Here is a 27,637-nt window from a genome sequence, read left to right on the forward strand (position 1 = left end):
GTTGATTTTTGTATGTACAGTACTGTACCTCCATCATTAAAAATATCCAGAAACAGAGCAAGAAAATGGCCCTTTAAATATCTTTAACCACGATTTACTGTACATGTCCTTTTTTCAAATACAGGTATTAGTATTTTATGAAATAATACTTGCAAAGATTGAAATAACATGCAAATTAATGTTTATGTTTACAAGCATTTGGCTGGCGATACAAAATACTGTGTTACTCTGTCTTAAAATTTTATGCCCAATGAAGTTTTACAAGTCTACTGTATTGTGAGTTCTTAATGTTCTTCCATAATCATTACTCTTCATGGTGAGTGTTACTTGTAATAGAAGACATCTAAAATAATTTATTGCAGAAATGCATTTTTTTACAAATGTAAATATAAATTATTCTGTAAATAAAGTCTGCCAATTTAACTGTCTGAATTTGAGTTCTCTTCCATGCCCTCGCTTTCTGTTATCAATGCTCTTTCGAGAATGACGCGCCCTTCTTTGTATCGTTGGTTCTCTTCTGTTGCAAACTCGTAAATCCACCCCAATTTAGCATCACATTTCTTGCAGGATACGTCTCGAACCATGTGCCGACCAGTCAACATCACACGGTCTTGCACCTCACTAAAGCCAAGATTCACGACTTTATTGAAAAGGAATGCTCTTCCTGTCGCACCGGTGAAGCGAGTTGAAATTAATTCTGACCGGTTTGTCAGAATGGTGTCACAATTTGCACACGAGAACAGGCGAGAGCCTCCAATGTGGTCCAGAAATATGCGCCCCATCGTAAATGTAAATTCTTCCTAAAAAATATAATATATTCTAGGATATGCAAGGTCTACAGAAAAAAAGAAAACATTTCAATTATTACTGAATAGAACATTAAGAAAATATGAGCATACACCACAAAAACAAAAAAAAATAGTACAAGAGAATTGACTACAGTACTTGATTTGTAGGCACGATATTCAGAATGCCTCTACACATAGGAAGGTCAATCAGCTGACAAGGTAAACCGATGTGGCACGTCCACTTCCTCCGTTCCTAAGGCTAATCCTATCGAAATTTTCCCAATACATTTACACACTAAATTACGTTATGTATTGTAATTTATTGTACATATATAAATACTTGCATTTATCAGTATGTATTTGGTATATAATACAATACCATTTATCCTCTCCAACAGTCTAAAATTTCGGATTTTCAGAGGTAAATAAATCACGCGCGAATGACGATTTTACAATGTTGTTGTTTTGATATGCAGCGCACCACCAAGTGTCCTTTAATTTAACAAGTCTGACGTCACTTGACCTCTCGCTTTTACCCAAATGTCACATAATATCCTATGTTGAAATTGCAACCTTATTCATTGACTTAAATTCAAATAAAGATATGTATACTTTAATTATATAATAATTAAGTTATGGTGGATAGCTAAATACAACGATTTTATGTTACTTTTGTAGTAAGTAGAGCCTGGACCCCTGTGTGTTGGCTGAATTTATGTGAACAGCCTGGCAAGGATTTCGCGGGACCATTCAATGTTACAAAATTGCTTGCTCGTATTTGCTAAGATTGTTTTTCACGCCAGTAAATCAAGGCCAGTGTATTTATTTATGTTAGAAAACGATATCAGGATCAGCAAAATTGGCGGGAGCTAGAGAAGAAGTAAGTTTAGCAAAGCAAAGAAAAAAGCACATTCCTACTAGGCTAAGTCAACCAAACCCTGATCAATCGATGTAGAAGGTCGATGGTATGCGGCGTCCTCTTACCCTGTACCGTGCAGTGCATGATCTAGCATATAGCCTAGGGCCTAGGTAGGCCTAGGCTAGCCTGATTTGGTCTTCCTAGCTGAATGACCAAGGAAGGGAAGGCGGAAGGCTAGGCCGGCGCTAATACGGTTTGGCATTCGGCCCTGAAAGCAGTTACCAAAGTATTTAAAACGTACAATTATTCAATCACTAACTTACTGTAGCCCTAGTATAACATGATGATCATCATATATTACATGTTCTTTGATAATTTGACTTTCATATTATCCGATAATTATGTTTTTTTCCCAAACTAATTAGGGGCCTAAGTTAATTAACAAATAATTAGGATGGTGTATTGTTACTATACTAGGCCTAACACCCAATCGCACTATTATACAATCAAATCCGCATCGCGGTCAGACGACTATAGAGGCTTCCAGTGTGTCGTATAATTTCTGCCCAATTGCAGAGCAGAGGAAGTTGCACTTTGTGGTGGTTTGCCATTGTACAGTACGTTATCCAGTGACCAGGGGTAATAATGCTCGCGCCTTTGATCATTCTTGGAATTGGCACCTTTTATTATTATAAGGCCTATGTTGATTTCTAAAACTAGAAAAATGAATCACTGCACAAATAACTCCACAATAATGAATGGGGTTAGTTAGGCCTAGCTGAATACTGTATAGCAGTATGCCTTATTACAGTACTAGGCATACAAGACAATATTAACATGATTCATTACACAGAAGCAGTAATACAGTACTACGGGTTCCAGACTGTATGGTAAGGCCTGCGGTGTGTGCGGTTGTACCCTCCATGCAAAAATTAGGCCTAGTCTGTTTGCACATTCCGGAAAATAAGGGCCGTTTTTTGCCAAAAATAATGCTTTGACCTAATCTTAATATATAAACAGTGTGTTATGCAGCATTTACACAACTATTTTCCCAGCAATTTTTAGCGCAAATTTGAGCTGGTTTTTGAGGTATCATCTACACAATTAAAACACTTTACTGTATAGTATGGATAGTATTAGTACTGTTAGTTACTATACACTTTTGCTTATGATATGATTAATTTAGCTGGCAGTGAATATAAGGTCAGGTGTCTGTAACTAATGCACTGCAGCTACCATGATAGAGAGGACTTTAGTAAGGATTTATAATAGTAAAAAAATCTGGAATTTGTAATGTAGTGAACAACTGAATTGTTTCAATTAATTGAAAGTTAATTTTTTAGTAGATCAGTGTACATAACACACCCACACACACTATTTGTATCTTTTTTTAATGAAATATGTTCACATAATTTTACTATAAATTATCAGGCAATGATTGCCGCCAGTGATCCGCATGACTTTGTCCCGTTCGGCCGAGGGTTCTGTGGACGCCATCCTGGCGGCTTAAGTGACAGTCGTCCACCAAGCCCAGTGCAAGATGTAGACATACCAATTGCTGCATTCCGAGATGTCCAGATACATGATAAACCAAAGGTAAATTAATATTTGAGCATTTAACCAACAATCCCTTGCCTTCATTTCCACTTTAGGCTCTAAATAACACTAAATAAAGCTTTTCACATCTTTTAAACTTATTTAAAAAGTATCTCAAAGATCACCTCTGGAATGTAAAAGTGTTCAATGTTTTCTAATGTTGCCAAGTGTGTTGTTCTGCAGTCTTTCTTTTTTAAAAAGTGAATTTCTGGAAGAATTTAAATTGGTCAGAAGTTTTAAAATTGTTAATGTCTTTAAATTTAAATTTTCTTTTTTTATGTTTATATAACCTTTCTGAATGTACCTATTCATTCATGCAATTGAATGTTTCATTTGCAGGATCCCAATGGAAATATGTTTCTTTGAAACCTTTTTGGGCTATTCCTTGCTTTCAGATTTTTCAATTTTATTTGCTTTTACCTTGTCTTATATTGTTGTCGTATTTAACTTTGATTGCTGAATAAATTTAAATCAGATCAAAGAAATTACATGTAATCTCCCAATATTTTCTACTCCAAATAGAAAAAAATAATTAAAATTAAAACACATTGATGATTTAAAACATAAGCAAATAGAAGAAGCAAATTGTAGTCCTAACATTATAGAAGTAAACCAATAAATAAACAAAATATTATCTGTTTGATCCATCAGGAATCATGGTACATGAGGAACCGACAGACAGGTAGTCAAATGGTGAGTGACGAAGAGCTCTACATCCACGGATCAACTGTCGTTTGGAGTAAAGGAAGTCCAGGGCACAGGGTCGTCCACAAGACTTTTACTATAAATTCTCCTATTATACATGTAAATATTCAGACTACTCAATACCTTATAACAATTAACAGTGCATTATATATTATATATTACATACCTCATACATAGATTCTAGGCATCTAATTGGTTAAGAAGTGGGCAATAGAAAGTACTATTCCCCTGAAAAAGTACTATTCCCTTGAAAAGTAGTACCTTTTTGTGGTGCAAACTCTAGGCTCCACCAGCTGACGTTAAAGGGAATGCGACCTCTACGACAAAAAAGATTGGCTCTCAACCTTGCCACGGCTCAGCAAGTAGACGATAAAATATAATTGTGGAGGCTGTCGGTTCGAGCTCCTGGATGGAGAAAGACTACCCTAGGCCTATACTACTTGACGAAGCTTATAGCAAAATCACCAAAAGAAAAATTACAGTAAATTCGTCTTGTCAATAGTCGACAAATATTGCAAGACGATGGGTTGAAATTGAGGAAATGAGCATAGAAGAGCTAGACATGCTCTTTGATCGCCTAGGCCTACTAGGAACTAGTTAGTTAATAGTAGGCCTCTAGGCTAGGAAGTACTTTTTTAGGCCTCGTAGAATCTGGTATGCGGTATATAAAACAACTTATTGGCTGCTCTAGATTCGGGGAATGGTGAAATCTACAGTATTGCCCCTCGGTGATGTGGAGATTGTAGCCTATCTTCCCTCGGCCCTTGGGAAGATAGGATACGATCTTTACATCAGCTCAGGGCAATAGGTTTCATCATTCCCCTCATGATGAGCAGTCAATATTCGTATACTACTGAAATTTTTTTTTTGCCCGCACACTAACATGCTTTTATTGTTTGATCATAGCCATAATGAATGTGATATCATCCCGCCAATATGGGGATGTGATATAATATCATCATGCCCATAATAGGGATTTGATATGACATCATTATGCCCATATATAGGCAAACCACACATATCCTTCACAAAATCTTTATCTGCAACATGATTAATTGCACAGTAGTGATACATATATATATTAATTCAGTGATGTTGTCATCCTACTCTTTTATCTATTAGCAATGAGAATTTTCTTTTTCCTGTTCTAGGCCCATTGGTGTGACTTCAATTCAAAACGTAACTCGGACTCTGTAGAAGGTTAGTTGATATTTAACTGTCTTATACGCAAATCTTGTAGAATTTTTTAGTCAGTTTTCACAGTCTTGTCACACATGCCTGTTCAGTACTAGTTTTTATTTTGTACAGTTTTTACTTAAAAGTAACCAAAACCAGCATTAGTGACTGAAACATGAAAATTGACTTTTTTATTATATTCATATTCTCCACATTATAAACTTAAAATGATAGTTCATTTACTGGAATCATCTTACTTAAAAGTATTGTGGCTCCTCTTTACTAAAGTATATGATAATACCATGTTCTTTATGCTAATTACTCAATTTAAGAATTATCGACACTGCACTGGTTTTTGGGATGGCAAGCCTCATGTAAGTAACAGTACCTCTTCAACTTCCTTGTAGAGGAAAGCGAGGAGAGAAAAAATGAACAAATAAATAAGAATAAAAAGAAAAAATAGAAAGAGAATTACATAATTTGTAGACATTTAAATCTACATGTCTGGATGCCTTAAAAAATCATTATGTTGGTATTTGTTTGCAGAGGTTCTCAACACAATTGCTATTACTCATAAGGGTGCTGTTAATGTGTACACTGACAGAGGAGAAGATTTCTGCGCTGCTCTTCCATTTCAAGTAAGCATATCCAGAATGGACAATTTTGTCAGTTATGTGGCTCTCACTTTCCAACTACAGGGGTCCCTGCCATTTCTGTGACATTGGTTTAATGAGCTATCTTAACAAATCTTACGTTCTGTTGCACGTGATGATACACATAGCCTGCTAACTTTAGGCAGACAATAAACGGTGAATATTCTGAATTTTCGGGAGGTGGTATAGTTTCAGAGAGATTTTAGCTTGCTGGCAAAAGCGTGGGAGACCGTGCTGGCCCTGCGACTTCTGGGGAATGGGAACCCTGTAAAAACCTCTTTAAAGTTTAATGTAAATTTTGATTTTTTATTGATGCACTTAAATGGAAATTGTTAATTCAAATAAGATTTGTTCTTTTCATAGGTGTCACAAGCCTGGAAGATCAAGAATGGTTTACTTTTTGAAAGATCTATTACTTCTGGAGAAGTTTTTAGTCCAAAGAGGTATGTAAAATATTTGTATTTCTCTTAACAATGTTTGTCTCTAAAAACATCTTTTAGTACTGGTACTAATTTTTTATACAAGAAATGTTACAATACTAAATGAAGAAGACTTACCACTCTATTAATTTTTTTTTTAAATTGTCTGTTTTGTTCCAAAAATAAGTGGCTCTGGTAATCTTCCAACGATGTTCAGTCTCAGACATCCTTTAGATGAGCCAGCCCCAGTTGCTAGTCGATATGGAGGTAAGAAACAACAAACACACAATTTTGTTGTTTAGTTGAAGGCTTCTTATTTTCGCAGTCAAGTTTATAGGTAATGTAAATCAAAGATCTTATAATAACAAGACAGCTCTTTCCGAGATTCTTAAACGTAACAAGTAGAAGTGTAAATTTTCAGTAAAAAAAAAAGCATAAATACTAATCATCTTTGAGAGAGTGCATCCTAGTTGTTACCATGGTTGTTACAGAATTCGCACGTATAAATTTTGAGTTACGCTATCTTTAGTTCAAGATCCATGATGTAAAAGTTGAAAAGTAATCACTTGTGCCAGAGGGCACCCTACACTGCGTTATTACAGAATTTGCGCGCATAAATGATATAAAGTTGGTATTTATGATGTTATTTCAAAAGCAAATTTTTATTAGTTAATTCTTGTCAAGCCACAAGGGCTCATATGGGCTGGAGCTAATGCTGCGTTCATTAGAACTTGTGAAGTCGGTGTTTTCCACTTGTAAAATATTATTCCACCAAATTTCATTTATAGTTGGGTTAACGAGTAAGGTTTGTTTGATGAGAGACCACACACAGTGCATCGTTTTTACAAGTGACGAGCCTTCTTTGGTGATGACCTTTGACACAGCTCTTGGTGTCCACTCTGTTTGGATGTTACGTGAAGCCAAACCTGAGGTTTGTCATGTGAAAACATTGCAAATAAAAAGAAGTGACAAATCCAAATGTTAAATTGGATTGAAATACAAAATTCATAAATCTACTTAAATTTAAACATAAGATAAATAGAGTAAACCTGCATTTTGATTGAACTCTAGTTGTGAATTGTAGGCATTTTCATTATAATAAAACAGAATTTTTTTACGAAGCCTACACATACTGTAGGTATGTATTATATTGCATATTAATAATGACACTATGATATAGATAATAATTGTGTGATCACTTCCTTTCAATTCCAGGAAGGGCGTACAGCGACTGGCTTGATTGACATGTCAAATCCAATGTACCTTCACAGGAACCAGTCGGCAACACCACATGCTAGCTACGGCTCCAGCGCTTTGGGCTTTCTAAGCTCAGGTGGTCAGTCTTTTTTGAGCATGCTCAGTTACTCCCCAGGTGTGTCACCTTATAGGAATATTGCTAGTAGAGGTGCTTCACCTATGGTATCGTCCCGGCAACAGAGCCCTGCTTTATCACATATGGCTGCTATGAGGTAAAACAACTACTAAATGTTTAGACCATTAATATCATCAACATATTTATTAGATTCATTATATCATAGTCATCATCATCATAATCATTATCATCAGTCAATATAATCATTATAGTGATCTTCCTAGTCATCATCATCATCATGGTCATCTTCATCTTCTTCATTGTCATCCTTATCATTTTATTATTACAATCATCGGTAATATGATTATCATAATAATCAATAATCATTATTAAATATGATAATATTATAATCATTGTCAGAGTAGTCATTAAACAAGCTAAAATAAAGTTATCTATTCTTAGATGTTGTTTTTGCTGTCTTTGTTGTGTTCATCATCATCACTCATTATCAATATCATGTATATCTTTATCGTTGAATTGTTTGTGTTTTTGTTTTCCTTGCAGTCGTTCTCAGTCACCAGCTGGTAGTGGCCTCACCACGCCTTCTCCTGGACCGCATTCACTTGCACGTTATGGCCTGTCGCCCCACAACTCTACATCGGTGTTTAATGAGAGTTCAGCAGTGGTATCAGAACCTCTAGCACCTGCGCTGTGTCTGGATCATTGCTGGACAGAGCAGTCACAAAATGTCAGGTGAGAATCATGAAAGCATTGATGTACTCCCCAAGGATTACAATTTATAAAGAACATAGAATAATTCATACCCAGATGTAACAAGCTTAACATCAAAACCCCACAACAATGATATGCAAACAATTCTTGATTAAGGCCTACAAAAGTGTCTAAAATATGGTTGTAGAAGGGGCTTGCTGCAACAGGAATGGTTTGCTTTCGCCAACCTCAAGGTCGGGTTTTCAATCCCTCACTGTATATTTTGCTTGTGTCCTTGAGCAAGGAACTTTATCAGCATTGCTTCTCTTCACCAAGGAGTATAAATGGGTACCTGGTGGGGTTGCCTGCTCCTGCGCTGATTACCAGCAGCAACACTTACTGTAAAGCATGTTTATCCAATGACCAGGAAAATGAGGTGCTTTGTATTTTCAAAGAAAAGGTGCTATATAAATTATATAAATAGATAAATAAAAAAGGTTAATTTTAAATACTTTCTTAAATCTTTCCAATGACCAGGAAAAAGAAGCACTTTGCAAAGAAAAGGCACTATATAAATAAAATGAATAAAAGAGGTTAATTTTAATTAATTGATTAAATCTTGCACTTAATCTTTGCTGAATCTCTTATCCTGTAGAGATGGAGTTCTTGGGAAAACGAAAAAAGTATTTTTGACAGCTGATCTTTGTGGACAAAACTACCTGTGTTACCTCATCGAGATGAGAAATCAACTGAAGTGTGTCAAATACGGCCCCAGCAACGACAGAACCAGTTACATTTTTGGCACTGTGACAGCGTTGACAGCCAGAGATGCTGTATCAATTGAGGTTAGACTACTCTCTTTCATCTTCCTTGTTACTGGTTTCTTTTATATTCAATAGAAAGACTAATTTCTTTCTAAACTGCACCTAATCCCAGATCCTTCAACGCCCTGTCTATTTTCATCACATTCCCTTCAATGGCACCTGGGCCATGTTAAAATTTATGTGTAGTGTACCACGATTCGTATATATGTACCATGATTACTAAATTTTATTTTCATGAGAGCTCTTTTCTGATTGGCTAACATCCTAAAAAGGTGCCCACAAAGACAGTATTTTGCAGTTTTGACAAGCTAATCATATCGTATCTGCTGACTATTTTCTCCTGCTAATTTTATATAAATACTAGACTTGCTGTAATCCTTATATATATAATAAGGACTTATATGTTTATAAAGATCCAACTTATTTATTTACTTGTTTCTAGAGTATGAATATGATGGTGCTTCTGGACACCAACAACAGCCTGATACTTTACACTGGCTTAGTGAAGGTGAGATATTTAGTTCCAGTTAACATTGCTGCATATACAATTTTTAAACTAACGTTCTTAGATAGTTTAAAGTTGAAATCGTTGATTAATCATTCTTATTGTCTCCATATTTGTTGTGGTATTATGTAATTGAATGATTGTTTTTATAATCCACCTTGGCAGTGTTTAATAAAGAGTCAATATAAGGATCCTAAGGCTCTCTTCGTGTCTGTTAAAGAGCTAAATGGACCAGTACACCGGGGTAACCCACCACTCATCTCAAAAGATGTAGTCGGAGTCCTTATCTGAGAAGGCTTGCTCCACCACCAGAACCATAGGCGAACGTGCCATTCGAACCAGCACCGATATTATAGCTGTATGTTGCGGCGACCCTGTCTTAAACACTCGGCCAACCAACTTAACTTATATAATAGTTTGATTTTAAAAACTCTACTTATTTAAACTATGCTTCCCCAAAACCATTATTAGATACTAAGGATCGAACATACTTTGCCCAGCACTCATTAGTTTTGTCAATGAAATAATCATTCTTTTGATATCCTTTGATTATTACACTACACTAATAAAAATGTTTATGTTTTTGTTTATTACAGATTGGGAAGGTGCATATATCTGGGATTCCTCCTATGATTGCTTCACAATCCAGCAGCCTTCCTAGGCCGAGTACTCCACTGGAAAGCTCAGGGTCAGCCGAACCGCAACATGCAAGTGAAGCCCGAGGACTTGCTGATGAGGTAGGTATAGTATTTTCACCCGAAAAACATTGCAACAACCCGTAAAGACAAAATTATTCTTGCCACTCGAGCAAAATTTAAAATATCAAAAGGAAATAAGGAACATAATTTGTGGACGTTTGACTGTATCCTTACATGGCATCAAGATGCCCTCAGTGGCACCAGTGGAGGGATGGGGATCGGAAGGCTTGTCGAGGAGAGCTAGCCATCTATCTGTTGAGCAGAAAGAAACAATTTGTCAGGGAGTGGAAATATTTTTTCACAATTTTTGCTAAATCTGAGTCTTTAGAATAAATAAAAAGCCTTTGAAATTTGGTTTTGGCCACTGAACTGCCTCTGATGGGTTCTGGGATGTTCCTGGCCCTACCCACTAATGCTCCTGTTGGTGAAGCCAGCCTTCCCCATTGTTTTTAACTGTCCATGACAATGATCATCTTGTTTTATTTTTAGATGGTGTTATTGTCTCCTGTGCCATGCGGATTAGAAGACTCCAGTAAGTTACAAGACTCAGTAAGCAGCATGGATTTTATGTTTGCTGTGAATCGGAGTATCATTGGCCTACGGGATGCGAACGACAATAGGTTTTCATTGGTACGTGTCGGCTATATGGGGTAGAGATAATGTTTGGTACTTGAAAAACTTTATGTGGTTGAAGGCACGATTTGTTTTTTCCATGCCCAAAAGACACAATTAGCGAGTGACCTATAATGGGTATAAATGATTATATTTAGGCTAGAATAATGGATTCAGAAAATTCTTTTAGGCCTGGTAGGCCCTCGGGAATTTGTTCATGCATTAATGTAACTTAATAATAATTTCCATTAGTGTGTGATATGCAACTATAATACTAATTGTTTATTATGCATTATATCATAGTTTTTGAATTGTGCAAATTGGGTAGCTTACTAGTCATGCTGAGTTTGATATATTCTCTAATTTGTGTAACTTACCTAAAAAATAATGGAATCATCCATCATTACTGGCTGTATAAGAGCACCCTGCCTCATTCTCTTTAACTTAAACTTGCATTCATTCAATATTTATCTTTTAGGAAATGGCTGGTGGAGGTCTAAAGAGGACATCACTTCCATTGATGTATTCATCCCCTCTAGGTGAGATTGAAATGAAAGTATTATTTGCTTAGTAAGGGCCCAATTTTCTCTAATTGCTAATGTGTCTACAGTGTACACACCTTTAAGATAATAGTATCATCCATCCAGTGTACATACACCAACCTATCTTCTCATTTGTTTACATTTGATAGTGTTAAGAAATATCAAGAATAATAATATAATAATTAAAATAATAATAATATTGTCTATATTTACCTTTTTTCTTATACTCTAGTTATGAGTTGCTTGGAGGCTCTGAAACAGATATTGCCAAAAGATGTATCACTTCAAGCCCTAGTCAACTGGTACTCTACGAATAACGCTCCAAGCAGCGCTCTCAAAGCCTCTGAATGGAAACTCTTCATGCGCTGTTTGTTGAGCATGATGGGATACAATATTACCCAGTTGACTATTTCACAGCAGGTGGGTAAACGTTTCAACGTCTTCCATTTATATACCAGAATTCTTCCTAATGGTTGTGAAATCTTCTTTTCTTAAGGGTTTCATATGAATAATTAAAAACATCAAAATCACTACTTTCATCTGTCTTTTTCTAGTCGGATTTAGATGGGACTTTGTCACCAGTTATGACAACTAAGAAGCATAAGGTTTCTACAGAAAATGATGTGAGTACTTGATTGACATATTTGTAGCTTCATGTTAGTATATTTTGAGGTCAGCTTAAAATCTGGTAATAACCACTGAGTGTGCGCTAAACCATAGAAATATTTGCGTCTCTAGTTCTATTTCTCTAAGCTGAAAATATGAAAACATGTTATTGTCCTAGGAAGAGAGGTTAAAGCTCTTGCAAGCTGCCTAATTTTCCGCCATAGGTGGCGCTGCACTGTGGCTGCTATGGATTCCCAGTGACACTGCCCAGATTTTTGTAGTTATTCAACTGAGACCTCTTTAGTACTGGTCTGTATATTTTTGAAGAAATTTGTCATCCATTTAATTGACTTATTTTAATTAAAGATCATAAAAGTTGTATTCACATCTTTAAATACAAATATAAATTATTCTAATTTATGTAATTAATTTAAATAACAATTGTTTCAGGATTGGGAGTACTTAATCAATTCAGACTACCATAAGCTGATGATTTCCCAGAATTCCTGCTTCTGCGGTGTGACAACGGTAGAAGGAAGCACACCCTCAAACATCACTGGTGACCAGCCAAGCATAGATACGTCTGCACCACTCTTTATGTATATCCCAGCCATAGCTTTTGCTTTCCATTCTGTTTATGAGGTTTGTTGCTATTGTATAAATTTTGTGCATGTATAAATCTTGAATATAAATTTTTGTGCATTGTATAAATCTTGTGCATGTGGAATATACTGCAATAAATGAATAGTAAATAAGATATATTTAGCTGAACAATGCTAATGGTGCTTTGCCTGACAATTATATATATTTATATATAATATAACAAAACAGTCATATTCAAGATACTGTACATATTAATTTTTATAAATTGATTGATCTTTCTCCTTCAGCCATCATTAATTGTGCTTTTATTTTTTTGCAGGAGTTGAAGTTGGAGCGACTTCAATCTGAAAAGCTGAGTTGCTTAGCAACCTTACTTTTCCACCTAGCATCGTAGGTTCAGCATGTTTGTTATACATTTCATAAAATGAAAATTTAATATTTGCACTTTCAATGGAATTTGCAGTAATGAAGTTATTGAATTGAACTTTTTCCAAAGCATTAAACATCACTATATTTTGTGGATGCGTACTAATATGAGTTTTTAAAATTTTTTGCATGATGAGTTGAGTTAGTCTATTTCGTGAATACTTACCTGGATAAACCGACTAATGTTGGTTCATCCAGGTAAGTATCTCACTCATAGACTACCAACATCATGATTGATTTGTGTAATCTGTCATACTATCACCTAATCAGCCTTATTTGTAGATTTTGTTAAAGGACATCTTACTGAAAATATGGTATGTTTGTATTACAGTGATTTGCAGTGGGATGATTACATAGACTACTACAAGAGAGATTGTCCAAATTTATTACACCTGGAAAAGGACAAGAGACAGGTGCATCCAGGTAGGTATCATGTCCCATTTTTTCTAGAGGGGATTTTTGATATCATTACTAATAGAATCAACTTTATGAAGTTATAGGCCATTACGATTTTACCCTTTTAGCAGCATGACGTCCGTGTAAGCTAATGTAACCAAAGTTACATTTTTGGTTAACCAAAGTTACATTTTTGGTTACAGTAGCTTAAACTGATGTCATGCTGCTAAAAGTGTTATCTTAGTTGTTGTCAGAGACTGAAACTTTTGATGAAATTAGCTTATTTCATATACTTTACAGTTTTTATACTAACCTAATGGATTTGTGTCGTTGATTTAGATCATCTGAAGCTGATGCAGTGGCCTAGCTACATCACAACGGAACCGCCAAGCCTGGTGGAATGGCTTGTGGAATGCTTCCATGGTAATCCAGTGGATCCCTATGCACTCATCAATGGCATTGGAAAAAAGCTTCAAAAAATTATATCAGTAAGTCAACTGTCTTGTTAGCACACATGTAAGAACACTTAGCACTAATACGGACACTGTGTGGTCAACTAAGCATGTACCCATTTAGTTTGACTCAAACTTAAGTGCGAACACCCTGTGTAACCTTCTCCTTAGTTATATTTTGCAAGGCACGCAGTAATTTGAACTGAATGAGTTATGCCTAGACTGGTTTGTTTCCCAAACAGAAAAGCTGAGTGCATGCACAGTTAAACATGCCTTAAGTTGACTGTGCCTAAGTCGAATAATTTCTAAGTCGATCTTATTTCACATGCCAAATTGTTGTGTTTTCCATTAATATACAATTCGTAAGTCAAATTTTATTTAAGTCGAACAATATTTCAATGGTATTTTGGATTTGACTTAGGCAAATTCAACTGTATTAGGCTTGATTAACAACATGTAGTTTGTACACTTAAAATTAGAATTTAGACTTGTCAACATTCTGATGAGTGCTAGGATGGCGGATAGAATTTAGTCCCAGTCTTGGCAAACTGACTGCATATTTATATCCAAGTGCAAACCATAGTATTATTTAGCCCAGTCCAGGTAAAGTTCCCCCTCATGTTGGTTCAATTAAATCCAACGTGATCATGGCTTGAGCTACCTTTTTAATATCTGATTTTTTTAAACAATAAATAAATGTAGAGTGGCTAGGATAATGACAGCCACAATCAGATTATTTCATCAAATTTATTCATGTAATATCAGTAAGTATTATTTCCTTTTAAAAAATGTTTGTAGGTCTATCTGGTGTTTATGTATGAGCATGGTAGACAGGGAAACACAAGAGCAAACCTGGTTCGAAGGTTATCAGCCACTGGTATGTTAATTTTATTTTTTTAAAATTATTGTCATCCAATAACAAGTGATATGTCACTTAAGAATGGATGGGATGCTCTATAAGCATGTCCCGGTTTGAGGCTTAGAGATTGGAGTAGTTTTTACTTAATAAAAAAATAACCTGTCATGAAACAAGATTTGGACCCAGGATTGTGGTATTGAAATGCAAGTGCCTTCTGCAGTATAAAACTGGGCACTCATTGCACACGACAGTTATTGATATATATATTCATATTAAAAAATGTTTATTCATAGGGCATCAGTTACGTTCAATCACTCTTGATTACGAGAAGTTCTGTGAAAGTCATGCCAGCCTTTCGCCATCAGAACGGGTTATCGTTTACATGAGCCAGATGAATTTCACTCTACAGGATCTTCAGAGCTTGCCATTTGGTGTAGCCTTGCCACTCCAGGAGGCAATTAGTGAGTGTAAGAAGAGTCCACCGAGTGATTGGTCAGAGGCGGCCTACGTGCTGATTGGTAGGCAGGACCTCTCAAAGCAGGCTAAGATGGAAAAAGAAATTGATTATAGAAAGGTATTGTAGTTATATATAATGTATACAGTAAGCAATCTTGTAGTTTTAAAGTGTGCATAGGTATGTCAAATGTCAAGGTATGTCAAATGTCAAGGTATATCAACAACATGGATTTTTTAATGTTTTTTGTATGGTGTTACCACTTATAGTTGTTGAAATTTATGGTATCTTAAACAAGTTTAAATATTGTTATTTTAGGACTTCAGTGCTATCTTGAGAAAGTCACACATACAAAGATCAATGGTTTCTGTTCAAGTTTGAATAGGTCTCACTGCTCTATGATAACCTACCCTCCATTAATTTGTATTATTGCTTTATTTTTAAATGATATTCTTTCAACGTTACTGATTTAGAAGGGGAGAAAACCACAAGGTGGGACAGCCTCAAGCAAAGACGATTTTGATGGAATGGAGCAATTGGATGAGGAAATGCTGCGGTTACGATTCCCTGATGATTTGCGTGTGTATGAAGTCCGTCGTCTTCTGCAGAGTACTAAACCTGTACACATTGTATTAACTCAGAAACCAGAGGTCACGTAAGTGAGGAGTGAACTTTATATGTTACTAGCATAAACACTGCATAAGCAAGCTACTGCATATAATGATAATAATATAATAACTTTTTTTTTGTCTTTGTTTACTTAGTGACCATGAATTTCAAGAAGAACAAGAGTTTAAACTACTAAGTATTAGTCAGCGAACCATGGCACTACCTGTTGGAAGGTAAGGTTATTGCTCACTAATCATTGTCATCATTATTATCAACATCATCAGCAGCATCTACATCATTATTATCATCATCCTCAACAATAATCATCATTATCAACATACTCACCATCCATGTCATCATCAGTGTAATCCTCACCACCAGCACTACCACCATCATCATCATCATCGTCATCATCTCATCTTTATATCATCAGTTTTCTACATTTTTTGTGCTTCTGTTGGTTGCCATATAAACATTGTACATTTTTCAATTACTTGAAAGAAAAATGGTTGTATACAGACATAACAATATAATGCAATACAATTGTATTTTATGTCTTGTAGAGGAATGTTTTCTTTGCATCTTGCGAGACCAGTCGTCACTGAAACATTACCAATTCCAAAGCTCAACTTGACTGGGAAGGCGCCACCTAGGAATAATACGATAAACTTCTCGCATATTGATGTACCAACCAACATGGAGGCGTGGCCAAGTTTTCACAATGGAGTGGCAGCAGGACTGAAGATAGCCCCTGGGGCTTCACAGGTACGACATCATAAATAGGGTGGTTGGTGAGTGAGTGGGTTGGTTTGTGGATAGACCATAGAGTTAAATTATAAGAGTCTAGAGCGCTGAATCCACTGCATTCAATTCATTATTCTGGAAATGTGGCAAAGACAAGCCAAACCAGTCACTCATCGCAAAAATTGATTTTTAGTTAATAATACAGGGTTAAAATGGTAAAAAGAATCATTTAAATTCGACATTTAAAGGAGTTTCAACATACAGCTGTTTAAAGAACAAGATTTGAAAAATCAGCCTTCAAAGTTTATGATTTCAGGCATTGCTTAGGTAGAAACCATCACCAGATCGTTAAACATTGTTGTTTTAACATTGAAAATGAGGAAAATAACAGCATAGCATTATGTATAGATATATAAAGGTTAGTTTAGTGCAATAAAATAGATTCCCAAATTTTTGACAATCCAGCATTCCACTATCTACAAAACAGGATTTGCAACGAGTGACTGGATTGGCTTGTTTTTGCCACAAATGCAGAGTTTTGTATCAGTACTCACTGGGTAGAAATGGGTGCAAAAATGAATACTTAATGGGTGGATAGATTGGTTGGATAGATGGAGATACTGATAGAAAGTAATGAGTTGGAGGAAGTCAAATCAATTTCAGTTAATAAGATAAGGGGATGCATGGGTGGTGGACTGATAAATAGACATATAAAGACAACATTATTACAGCCACAAATCAGCCAGACAGCAAAATGAACAAAGATACAGTCATCATTCACATTGCATATGTTTCTTGTGTTAAGGTTGATTCTACTTGGATAGCTTATAATAAACCATCTGAGAATGGCAGAAGTAATGAACATGCTGGTTTCCTGATGGGGCTTGGTCTAAATGGACACCTACCGAACCTGGCGACGCTCAAGGTCCATGACTATCTAATCAAGGTAAGTCCTTGACAGGACCCTCTCAAGATTCACATTTTTTTTTTTATCACATCACTGATGCTGCATCTCAAATCTAGTTCCCAACACTTTTAACTGATTCATGGATATAGGATTCTATGTGCTTTACACTATTACTTTTATTATTGGATCACACTATTACATTGCAGCTGAGTGGGTCTGTGCTAAAGGAGGTGGCGATAGTAGTGATTTTTATGGAAACCAGTCTTTAGCCTCATAATGAGATTTGAGTTTATGTAGAGCATTTTGTGTTTATATTTTGTGAAGGGGTATGCCACTTTGAACGGTGACAGAGTTCATTGCTTGGCAATACTTGCCCTTCTGCTTACACCAAAAAAAAAAAAAAGACTAAAATAGCTAGTAAGTACCAACTTATACTCCTTAGAGGAGAGAGATTAATCATACCGTTTGTGACGTTATTTAAACATAAATGTTTGATTTCAGGGACATGAGATGACGAGCGTGGGTATTCTTCTAGGATTGGCAGCGGCACGGTAAATATAAAAAATTTTTTTGGGTGATTTTCACCCACTCACTTGGTTGTTGGCAAAATCACAGATTATAAATTAATAAATTAATTTTTTAATATATTTACTTATTACCAAAGTGTTTATAAATAGTGATGAAGCATTTCTATGTTTTTTGTTGTTATCATTTGCTCAGGGCTGGAACAATGGATGTTAGCGTGACGAAGATGTTGAGTATTCATATTCCCGCATTGCTTCCACCAACGTCAACTGAATTAGATGTGCCGCATGTCGTTCAAGTTAGCGCTGTTGTCGGTATTGGCTTGGTTTATCAAGGAACTGCTCATAGACGGTTTGCTGAAGTTCTGCTTGATGAAATTGGTAAAAATATTTTATATTTATTTAAATAAATGTATTCACATCCAGCGCTAAGAAATTAAAAAAAAATCTCTTAGAACTATATATAAAAATGAGAAAAAAATGTCCAATTTTACCTGGGTGAACTGATATATTCCATTTTCATTATTGCATTTTGAAAAAAAAAAATGGAGGACAATTACCACTGTTATTCTGCTTTGGTCAGGTGAGTCCCTTGTGTTTTAGGTAAGTTCTAATAAGAAAACTGATATATATTTGTTCATCCAGGTATCTCACTCACTGACTGTATGCTGATTTGCGTAATATTTGTGATTTTCCTTCTAGGCCGACCACCAGGCCCGGAAATGGAGAATAGTACTGACCGTGAATCCTACTCATTAGCAGCTGGACTTGCTTTAGGCCTCATCATGCTGGGGGTAAATATTTTGGTTTTTATTCAAAGGTCTATTTTGTGAATACTTATCTGAATCTTCAGCTCTGGAGGACAGGCAAAGACAGCATGGAGCAGCCTAACGGGCTGAACTATCTTGGGCCCGGGCATCCAAACGGGCAATAAGGTCCGCATGGAAGGGGACCACAGGCGTTGTGGAAGACGCACAAAATTGGCAACAGGTGCCCACACTGAAGCCCATTTCCCTGAAGGGGAAGTGGTGACCATGTAATCCACTACAAATGGTCAAGGACGGCTGGCATGACCCTGCAAACCATAGGCTGCAGACCCCCACCAGCCATACCAGGCTCAGACGATGTATCGCCATCAGAACAATTCATGGCAACAGTACCAGGAGAAAAACTCCCTAAGAACCTTGACCTCTGACTGACTCTGAGGAGGAACAACAGGCGCAGCAGCGACATGGTGCTGCTGATGCAACAGACAACGCTTCCTTCGTAATGCACGAAACCTGATCAGAGATCAATTTGACTAAATGAGGGTTTAGACCTGCTCCTGGGACATGCTTGAAGAAGGCCCAGAAACACAGTCTGGAACCTTACAAGAGTCCAGACCTTGCAAATATCACACGGCGCACCCTGACCATAAGGCCTAGGCCCACCACACAAAGAACAAGTTGGCTCCTGCACAAACATGGCTACAGGAAACTTAATCTGTCTGTTATATTAACAATAGATTTAACGAAATCTTCTGGTAACAATAGACAAGAGCGAGAAGGAAATGAGGATATTGTTCATTCATGCAGGGTGTATATAGGTGAGCTAGGGCGAGTCCATTATTTTTCTTTTATGCTCGAGAGGAAAGTTCCAAAGAAAACATAGGCATTTATCGGTTTATTCAGGTAAATATCTCACTCGTAGACTAACAACATCATTACTGATTTGTTTAGACAAATGTGTGAAACAAAGCTAGGAGCTGTAGTTGTCTTGCCTTTAACACTGAAACATGAACCTTTTTTACAACCAATCAACAATTCAAGTTGATGATCTAACTAATCCTGGCCAGAAATGGACTGCATGAGGTTCACAACCATGATTTTGACAACCTGACCAGCAACCACTGTGCCACCCACCTATTCCATTGGACATGCCATTTGTTAATTTAACTATGATTTTGACAGTGAACTAAAAGACGTTGGAATTTGACCAGTGATGATCATTCAAAGAATTTTTTCAACTTGTGTTGTAATTATTTTGACATTTTGTTTTTGTTTGCATTCAGCATGGGAGTGATGATGTATCATTATTGGACCTCAACATGACTGATCAACTCTACCACTACATGGTCGGTGGATTCAAGAGACCTCTAGTAAGTCAATGGGCTCAAATCCCATGCATGTTAACCACATTTTTTTGTAGAAATCTATTTTTTTACAAAGGAGCACAAACATGTTTTAAAGGCAAATATTTAGATAATAGATTTGGTACCTTAACATTAATTTAAGCCCTGTGGCTATCACGTTATCCACCAAATGCATGGACAGAAGGATTAAACCCTAAAGTGAGGCCTTGGCCTATAGTAAAAAAAAAACCACCATTAATGACCACCAACTGACCCTTATTTCCAAGTGTCCTGTTGAACAACACAATTGTTTTGGCCTAAAGTTGACTAATAAAATTGTCATTTTCAATATAATATAAATAAATAAAAATATATAACCATGTTTATTTATACCCAAAGTTAACACTTTTTTTTATCAACACTTGCTCAAATTTGCTCTTGTAGACGGGTCTGAATAAGGAGAAGTACAAGTCACCCAGCTATCAAATAAAAGAAGGGGACCAGGTGAACGTCAGTGTTACCTCACCTGGTGCTACGCTAGCTCTGGGTATGATGTTCTTCAATACAAACAAAAGGTGATTATGACATTAAATTCAAAATTTTATGCATTTTCAACATGAATGTTCATATAAAAAAAAGTTTATATTAAATCAGAAGCAAGTAGCACAGTGGTAAAGCAGTTGGTTTCTAATTGAAAGAGCCTGGGTTCAAGCTTCTGTTAGACCATTTGTTTCTTGGGCAACTAAGACATGTTATCTCTGTTGTCTCTCTTCACCCAGGAGTGGTGCGTACCAGTAGGTTTGTTAATGCAGTACTTCCATAAAGGAATTCCCACCCAGGAAACTAATTATGTGTTCCAAATGTTTAATCCCGAGACTACAATTATAATAGTAAATTAAACTATAATATAATGTTACAGTCCTAATCTATTGAGAATCGTAACACATGATTTATAATCTTCTTGATTCTAGTGCTGTAGCCCAGTGGTTAGCTGCTCCCGAAACACAGTTTCTTCTAGATTTTGTTCGTCCAGATTTTCTACTAATCAGAGTAAGTTTTCATTTATTGTAATTCAGTTTATAATCTGATAATTCACTATATTTAATATTAAGACATTACGTTTTAAGGAAACATCATAACTTTAACTTTATTTATTAATTTTTAGTATATGTTAATATTCCATGATGTTATATAGGTTTTTTCTTTCAAATTCTAGATTGTTAGTCATGGCCTTGTGATGTGGAGTAACATTCATCCATCCATTGAATGGGTGGAAAGCAACTTACCAAAGGTTGGTATAGACATCATTATAAAATATTTACCGTGGAGATGCCAGGACTAATTCCGATGGCAACAATGAGCAATTTTGGGCCATTTTTAGCTGTTCTCATACATGTTAGCATGCAATATGCTATCAATTTTAGTGTGAGCATGGTTTTAAGCTGAAAATGTTGGCTCATTTTAATAAAAAAATAACTGAATTACCATCATTCCTTTAGAGTTATTTTTTTGTTTTGTGTACTAATGTCTTAGTACAGGGGCAGATCCAGGAAGGGTCGAAAGTGGGGCCGATCGGGACAACACTACCCTAGGGGGCCTGCACATTTTTTGTTTTCTAAACACCCGAGGCATTTTAGCAGATCAATTATTTCTTTTTATTGCTTTCCAAACCCCCCCCCCTTCCCCTTCCTGAATAGGTTTTTGAAATGATTTTTTTTTTGTTACAGATTGTAAAAAAGTATGCTTTTAACAGAAGCATCCTGAATTGTCTGGATGAAGATGTTGACATACAAACCATGAGGTAGGTCATATGGCAGGAATAAGATGGGAATAAATTGGAGAGGGGGAATTTAGTTAATTTAACACTGTAAGTAAACAAATTCTTGAAATTTGGAGAGTAAAGATAAAAAAGAAAAATTAGATAGTCGTATAGATATTTAATGGTATTAAATAGTCGTCTTGATATTTAATGGTATTGTCGTCGCTAAGTTTTTAAAAGTTCATTCATGACTAATACAATTCAATAAAAAAAAATTAGATAGTCGTATTGATATTTAATGGTATTAGATAGTCGTATTGATATTTAATGGTATTGTCGTCGCTAAGTTTTTAAAAGTTCATTCATGACTAATACAATTCAATAAAAAAACAATTTTTGCCTATCATTCTATTAGCCAAGCAGAGTGCAATATTCTAGCTGGGGCATGTCTTGTTCTCGGCCTTCGCTTTGCTGGGTCAGCTAATCAGGAAGCATTTAATACACTGGTGAGATTGAGAATAAAAACTCTCTTAACACTTTCTCTTATTTGCCCATAAATGGGCCTGATGATGTCACATGACTTACATATATGGGCGTATGATTTCACTAAAAAATGTACAAAAAGAAAATGGACTGCTGTGGGAATTGAACCAGCTACCTTCAGAGTTCAATCACGGCACTCTGCCAACTGACCTAGTTGTCAATGATTGTTTCCAGCGTAGTTCTATCTTTGCTCTTGTGGCAAGTTAATAATTGTTATAATTTGATAATAATCATCAGTAATTATTTTTATATGTTGTTGGTGTATTTATTCTGCAACATATATTCATTAATTTAAATTATTTTTCAGCAACATTTTGTCAAAGTGTTTCATTCAAAAACAAGTGCAGATGAAATTGAGATGGTAAGTATGATTATTTCTTGTATTTCTTTCACATAAGAAAAAGTGAGACTCTTTTAAAACAAATTCATTATTATATTTTTGTCCTTGTTTTAAATGTTATTCATTTGTATGAACTTGTTCTTTCAGGCTGGAAAATCGACTATTGAAAATTGTTTGAATGTTGTGCTATTAGCATGGTCTATGGTAAGATAAACTATTACTCAGTGTATAGTTTAACGATTCGATATATTTGAAAAATTTTAGACAATAAAAAAACTTGTTGTTATTGTGATTTCAGGTGATGGCTGGTACGGGCGATTTAAACGTCCTTCGGTTTGCCCGCCAACTACATGGTCGCTTCCTGGACATCACCTACGGGAACCACATGGCCACACACATGGCAATTGGATTCCTGTTTTTAGGAGGAGGGCGGTATACACTTCAGTCTTCGGGACCAGCAATTGGTGCCCTTTTATGCAGTATTTTTCCAAGATTTCCAGTTCACAGTAATGATAATCGGTAAACTTCGGTTTTGACAGTTTACAAAAAGTATATTATATAAATTTCTAAGTGTTTTTTCAGATACAATGATGCCACCTTGTAATTTAAAGTATGCAGGACTATGTCAAAGGTCAAGCACAATCTATCATACAACTTACATTTATAGTTGTTATAACATTACACAGGAAGCCTGGTTCTATAGTGATTTACATTAGCTAAATATTCATGATATGCTAACTATTTATGTAAATTTCAGATACCATTTACAAGCATTACGTCACCTGTATGTGCTGGCAGCAGAACCAAGGCTCATTCTTCCTAGAGATGTTGACAGCAATAAGGTCGCATATGTACCCCTAGAGCTAGTTTACAAGGTATTGTGGCTGATAGATTATCGTTCATCCCTCGTCAGTTATTTACTTGTGGGGATACGTCTCTCAAACAGATATTGGGCTGGCCATACCAAAACAAGCATCAGTGACCAAAACAAGAAAATTGACCTTTTTATATATTCATATTAAAAGGTTAATTTTCTTGTTTTGACCTTTTAATATATTCATATTCTCCACATTATAAGCTTTCAAGTGATTTAATGGAATCGACTTTCTATTGCCAAAGTTCTGAGTAAAAGTATTACAGCTTCTCTGTACTAAAGTATACAATACTGTCACTTTTTTATGCTAATTACTCAGTTTAACATTTAGAAACAGTGATGCTGGCTTTAGGATGACAAGCGTAATATAATCCTGGCTTCTTGTTCCTTTCCATCTTACCCTTGGCTATACTTTACCAGGCTTGTACAGTGGCTTTTATGCATTTTATTATTGGGACCCATGGCGTTGGGTGTGCTTTGCCAGGCTTATCCCGTGGATTTCACTATAATTAATTCATCTTTGTATTTATATATTTTTATATATTTTTCTAATGTTCATATTTAATGACAATGCACTGTACTTTTTATAATTGGTTTTTATTTTTATACTATCAATTTATCTCTTGTGAAGTGTATAGTGCCTTTTTTGACATGGTATGCTATAAAAGAATTTCATGTTCATACCATTATTTTCGTAGGATACTGATTGGTATAAAGGTAAATCATTGAAGATGATGGCACCATGCCTGATACCAGAACTAAAGTACCTAGAGCAGGTAAGATCAACAAGTGAGACTATTTAAAGTTAGATAATAATAATTCGACCTATTTAATTTGGTAGTATTTCCCCAGCTGATCTTACAATTTATTTTGAGCTCCATATATCCCATTATGCAGTAAATGTTATGAATGTGCAGTATCCTGATATTTCACGTGATTTGAACCTAGGAGTTTGGGATTGAAAGGCAAGCACCTTGTTATAGCGTCACAAAAGAAAATATGCTACTGGTTTAACCCTACCAAAGGTTAGTGAAGGATGAATTTAAATTTAATTTAACAAATCCCTACCTTCCCCCAGATCAATGTCCTCGGACCCCGCTATTGGCCAGTCACTTTACACGTTGAGAAGAATAAGATGATTTTGAAATCAATGTTGTCGTGCAACGGCTGTTTGTATGTAAAGCAGCGAGCAGGGCATCTGTCCTATGAGCAAGATCCAAAGGTAACAATCTTATTTCATCCTTCAATGCCTCTTGAAAATGTAAACATTATGCATGAATATTCAATGAGTTTTATAAATATTCATTTGGCATTGAATGTATGGGTTGTGCGCATTCAAGCAGCAATGACCAGGGATACTCCCCAGGGAGCAGGGAAAGTTGCACAATGTGCGGGTCAGCCAATTTAGTATCCAGTGACCAGGGAAATAATGATGCTAGCGCCTTGTATAATCTCTTGTGAAAATCTGCGGATTGTGAAAGGCGCTATATGAATTATGGTTCTATAAAAAAAGAAAGAAAAAACAAATTATGCATTATTCATTGTGATACATCCATCTATTTTAGGGTTACTTGAGCTTATTAGCAAGGACAATGACAGAAGACTGCAGCAGTTACCATAGCATTGATGTGGAGGTCATTAAATCTTTCACCTCTGACCCCAGAGTGTTGGAATTTGTTTCTCAATTTTGCAAGCATACTGGAAAGAATGAGGAGGTTAGATTAACTTGCGCTTATTTATAATTTTATTTTCATACTAATATTTATTTTATTCTCTTATGTAATTTTTTTTAAGTCATAGTCTTTCAAGGGTTTTGTTTACTGTATATTTAAAAGTCTATTTCGTAAATAAGACGATAAATGCCCTGCATGAATGAGCAGCTTCCTTAAGTCCATAACAGATCTTGGCAAGAGAGGTAGGAGGATGTTTATCCAGGTATCGCACTCAAAGATTAACAACATCACTGCTGATTTGTTTAATTTCTCTTTAGGATTCAGAAGTAGTAGCCGTGTTTTCAACACTTCTCTATGATTGTGTAACAAGGGAAAAACCAGATATTCTTCATTCTTTTCTTGACATATTTGAGGTATGGGCAACTTCACCAGATTTTCTTTGTTAATTTTAAATCAGTCATCATTGGTATCATATTCATGATCATCTATCATCTTCACTATCATTATAATCAATGTTATCACTACTATCATCATTGCAGCTGCCATAATCAGCATTATAATCCACTTCCACTTTCATCATTTTCATTTTCATCATAGTCATACAGTACTTTATCATAATATCCCCAATCAATGGTGAGAATGATAGCTTTAAGAATATTGCCAACAATGAATATTAATATCAATCCTATATTAATACTTCTTTTGTTATATCAGGTAGTGAACCAGCCGTTGTCCCTTGCGAATGGGACCTACGCCCTCTCGCAACTACGCTTAGTGTTGGCATTCTACCAGCATGCCTACACCTGCTTACTGTCAGGCCATTCTAAGGAGAAGCCTACTCCGCTCCTAGATCCACAGTTCTGCAACATGGTGGAGAATAAAGTGAACTTAGTGCTCAATACTTGGCTTAAAGGTATTTTTTATATATTTATTTGATTAATGTTTTGCGAGGGTCATTCACCCAGTCAAGGCTGATTATTTTGAGCCATTAGTATCAAAGCAAGATAATAAAAAATTATTGGTAATATGTTGGAATACATAGCTCAGAAATACCTAAACTGATATAATTATTGTTAAAGCCAGTATTATTGCATCATTTTACAATTTATTTTTCATGCTTAAGTGCCCTTCCCCTCCCCCTCCTTAGACCCTAGGTTACTATCTTATCATGGTCATTAAACCTTCAAATTGATTAAATTTAATAGAAGTGGTTGGCACTTCGGTTGTTGGCTTGGACTCCCAGCCTTGAGGTTGGGGGTTCAAATCTCTCGCTGTGCAAGTCGCTTGTGTCCTTGGGCAAGGAACTTTATCTACGGTTTTGTCTCTCTCCACCCAGGAGTACAAGTGGGTACCTGGTAGTTTCAGTGCACAACCATGCGCTGATTACAGCTGCAACATTATGGAATTCCCCCATGGGGACTGAGATTGTGTTCTATATGTGCTTGATCCAGTGACCGAGGGTTATAATGTAAACCGCAGACATCTCTACAATATGCGCTTTGTAAATCGTCAATTATTATTATTATAATCTACAAGCTTGGACCCTGTAATAATATAGTTGGGAACCCCTGGATATGACATAATGATTAAAAAAATATTTTGTAACATATATTTCAGAATCTGATTATCTTTTCTCTCCTATACACAGATAATCCTGGAGTTTTAGTGCAATACCTGTTGCAAGGACTGTGGCCCTCTACTCCTCTTTACTTATCACATTTCTTAGTGTATCATGGACTACCACAAAACAAGAACTTTCCAAAAGAAGTTTTAGAAGGTACATTTAGAAATATATTCTGAAAACATTGATCCGATCAAAATACATTAGCATGCACATTAAGCAATAATAATAATAATACAATAACTGTATGTGCACCAACGTTGGAGTGAGTGTCACAGCTGTTCAGGTGCTGGCTCTCATCCTTTAGGCCGGGGTTTGCATCTCTAACTGCATTCTATTTGTATCCTTGTAGGGAGGCATAATTTACCTACAGTTGCCTCTCCCCAGGAAACTGAGGATGTGTTCAGTGTGGTAACACTGGCCTTAGTGTTTCTCGCATGTCTCTGTGAATCCAAAGAAACTGAAGAGCAATAAGGGCAGAGTTCAGCCAGTCATATGACCCCTTAATGATTCATTCAACTAAACAATCTTGTTTTAACCAATCATATTTTGTTATTAATGATTATGCAAAATTTATAGAACAATATTAAAAATGTGATTTTTTAATTTCATTTTTAGGAACCAACTTCATGTTGCCCAAGATGTATATGGCTTTAAAGGATCTCAAGTTGTCCATTTCCACAATCATGTTAATTATGCAGATTCTCCAACCAGGTGCACGGTGACCAGATGTTCAT

At 35.9% G+C, this 27,637-nt stretch overlaps 2 protein-coding genes across 2 annotated transcripts; one reads left to right on the forward strand and one right to left on the reverse strand.

The window, feature by feature from the left end:
- Positions 1 to 419: 419 nt before the first annotated feature.
- On the reverse strand, positions 420 to 782 carry LOC117105828 (protein yippee-like 5). Its single transcript, XM_033247126.1, has one exon. The coding sequence runs from the start codon at positions 780 to 782 to the stop codon at positions 420 to 422; it is 363 nt and encodes a 120-aa protein (XP_033103017.1).
- Positions 783 to 1,138: 356 nt separating this feature from the next.
- LOC117105663 (anaphase-promoting complex subunit 1-like) lies at positions 1,139 to 27,637 on the forward strand. The gene is made up of 47 exons (XM_033246868.1): positions 1,139 to 1,668; positions 3,079 to 3,243; positions 3,895 to 4,047; positions 5,100 to 5,148; positions 5,671 to 5,762; positions 6,141 to 6,220; positions 6,384 to 6,463; positions 6,985 to 7,127; positions 7,412 to 7,665; positions 8,073 to 8,261; positions 8,875 to 9,064; positions 9,486 to 9,551; positions 10,145 to 10,285; positions 10,736 to 10,876; positions 11,337 to 11,397; positions 11,633 to 11,820; positions 11,955 to 12,023; positions 12,457 to 12,648; positions 12,929 to 12,999; positions 13,367 to 13,458; positions 13,771 to 13,919; positions 14,682 to 14,760; positions 15,036 to 15,316; positions 15,670 to 15,851; positions 15,961 to 16,038; positions 16,369 to 16,570; positions 17,355 to 17,495; positions 17,958 to 18,007; positions 18,177 to 18,361; positions 18,683 to 18,774; positions 20,031 to 20,117; positions 20,535 to 20,665; positions 21,062 to 21,140; positions 21,307 to 21,381; positions 21,818 to 21,891; positions 22,265 to 22,355; positions 22,700 to 22,753; positions 22,880 to 22,936; positions 23,031 to 23,251; positions 23,490 to 23,607; positions 24,305 to 24,382; positions 24,685 to 24,828; positions 25,172 to 25,321; positions 25,597 to 25,692; positions 25,994 to 26,192; positions 26,928 to 27,056; positions 27,519 to 27,637. The coding sequence occupies exons 2-47, from the start codon at positions 3,082 to 3,084 to the stop codon at positions 27,623 to 27,625; spliced, it is 5,742 nt and encodes a 1,913-aa protein (XP_033102759.1). The 5' UTR covers positions 1,139 to 1,668; positions 3,079 to 3,081; the 3' UTR covers positions 27,626 to 27,637.

Source organism: Anneissia japonica, unplaced genomic scaffold (assembly GCF_011630105.1).
Source record: "Anneissia japonica isolate Jap-2015-1 unplaced genomic scaffold, ASM1163010v1 scaffold287754_len4335492_cov202, whole genome shotgun sequence".
Lineage (NCBI taxonomy): Eukaryota > Metazoa > Echinodermata > Crinoidea > Comatulida > Comatulidae > Anneissia > Anneissia japonica.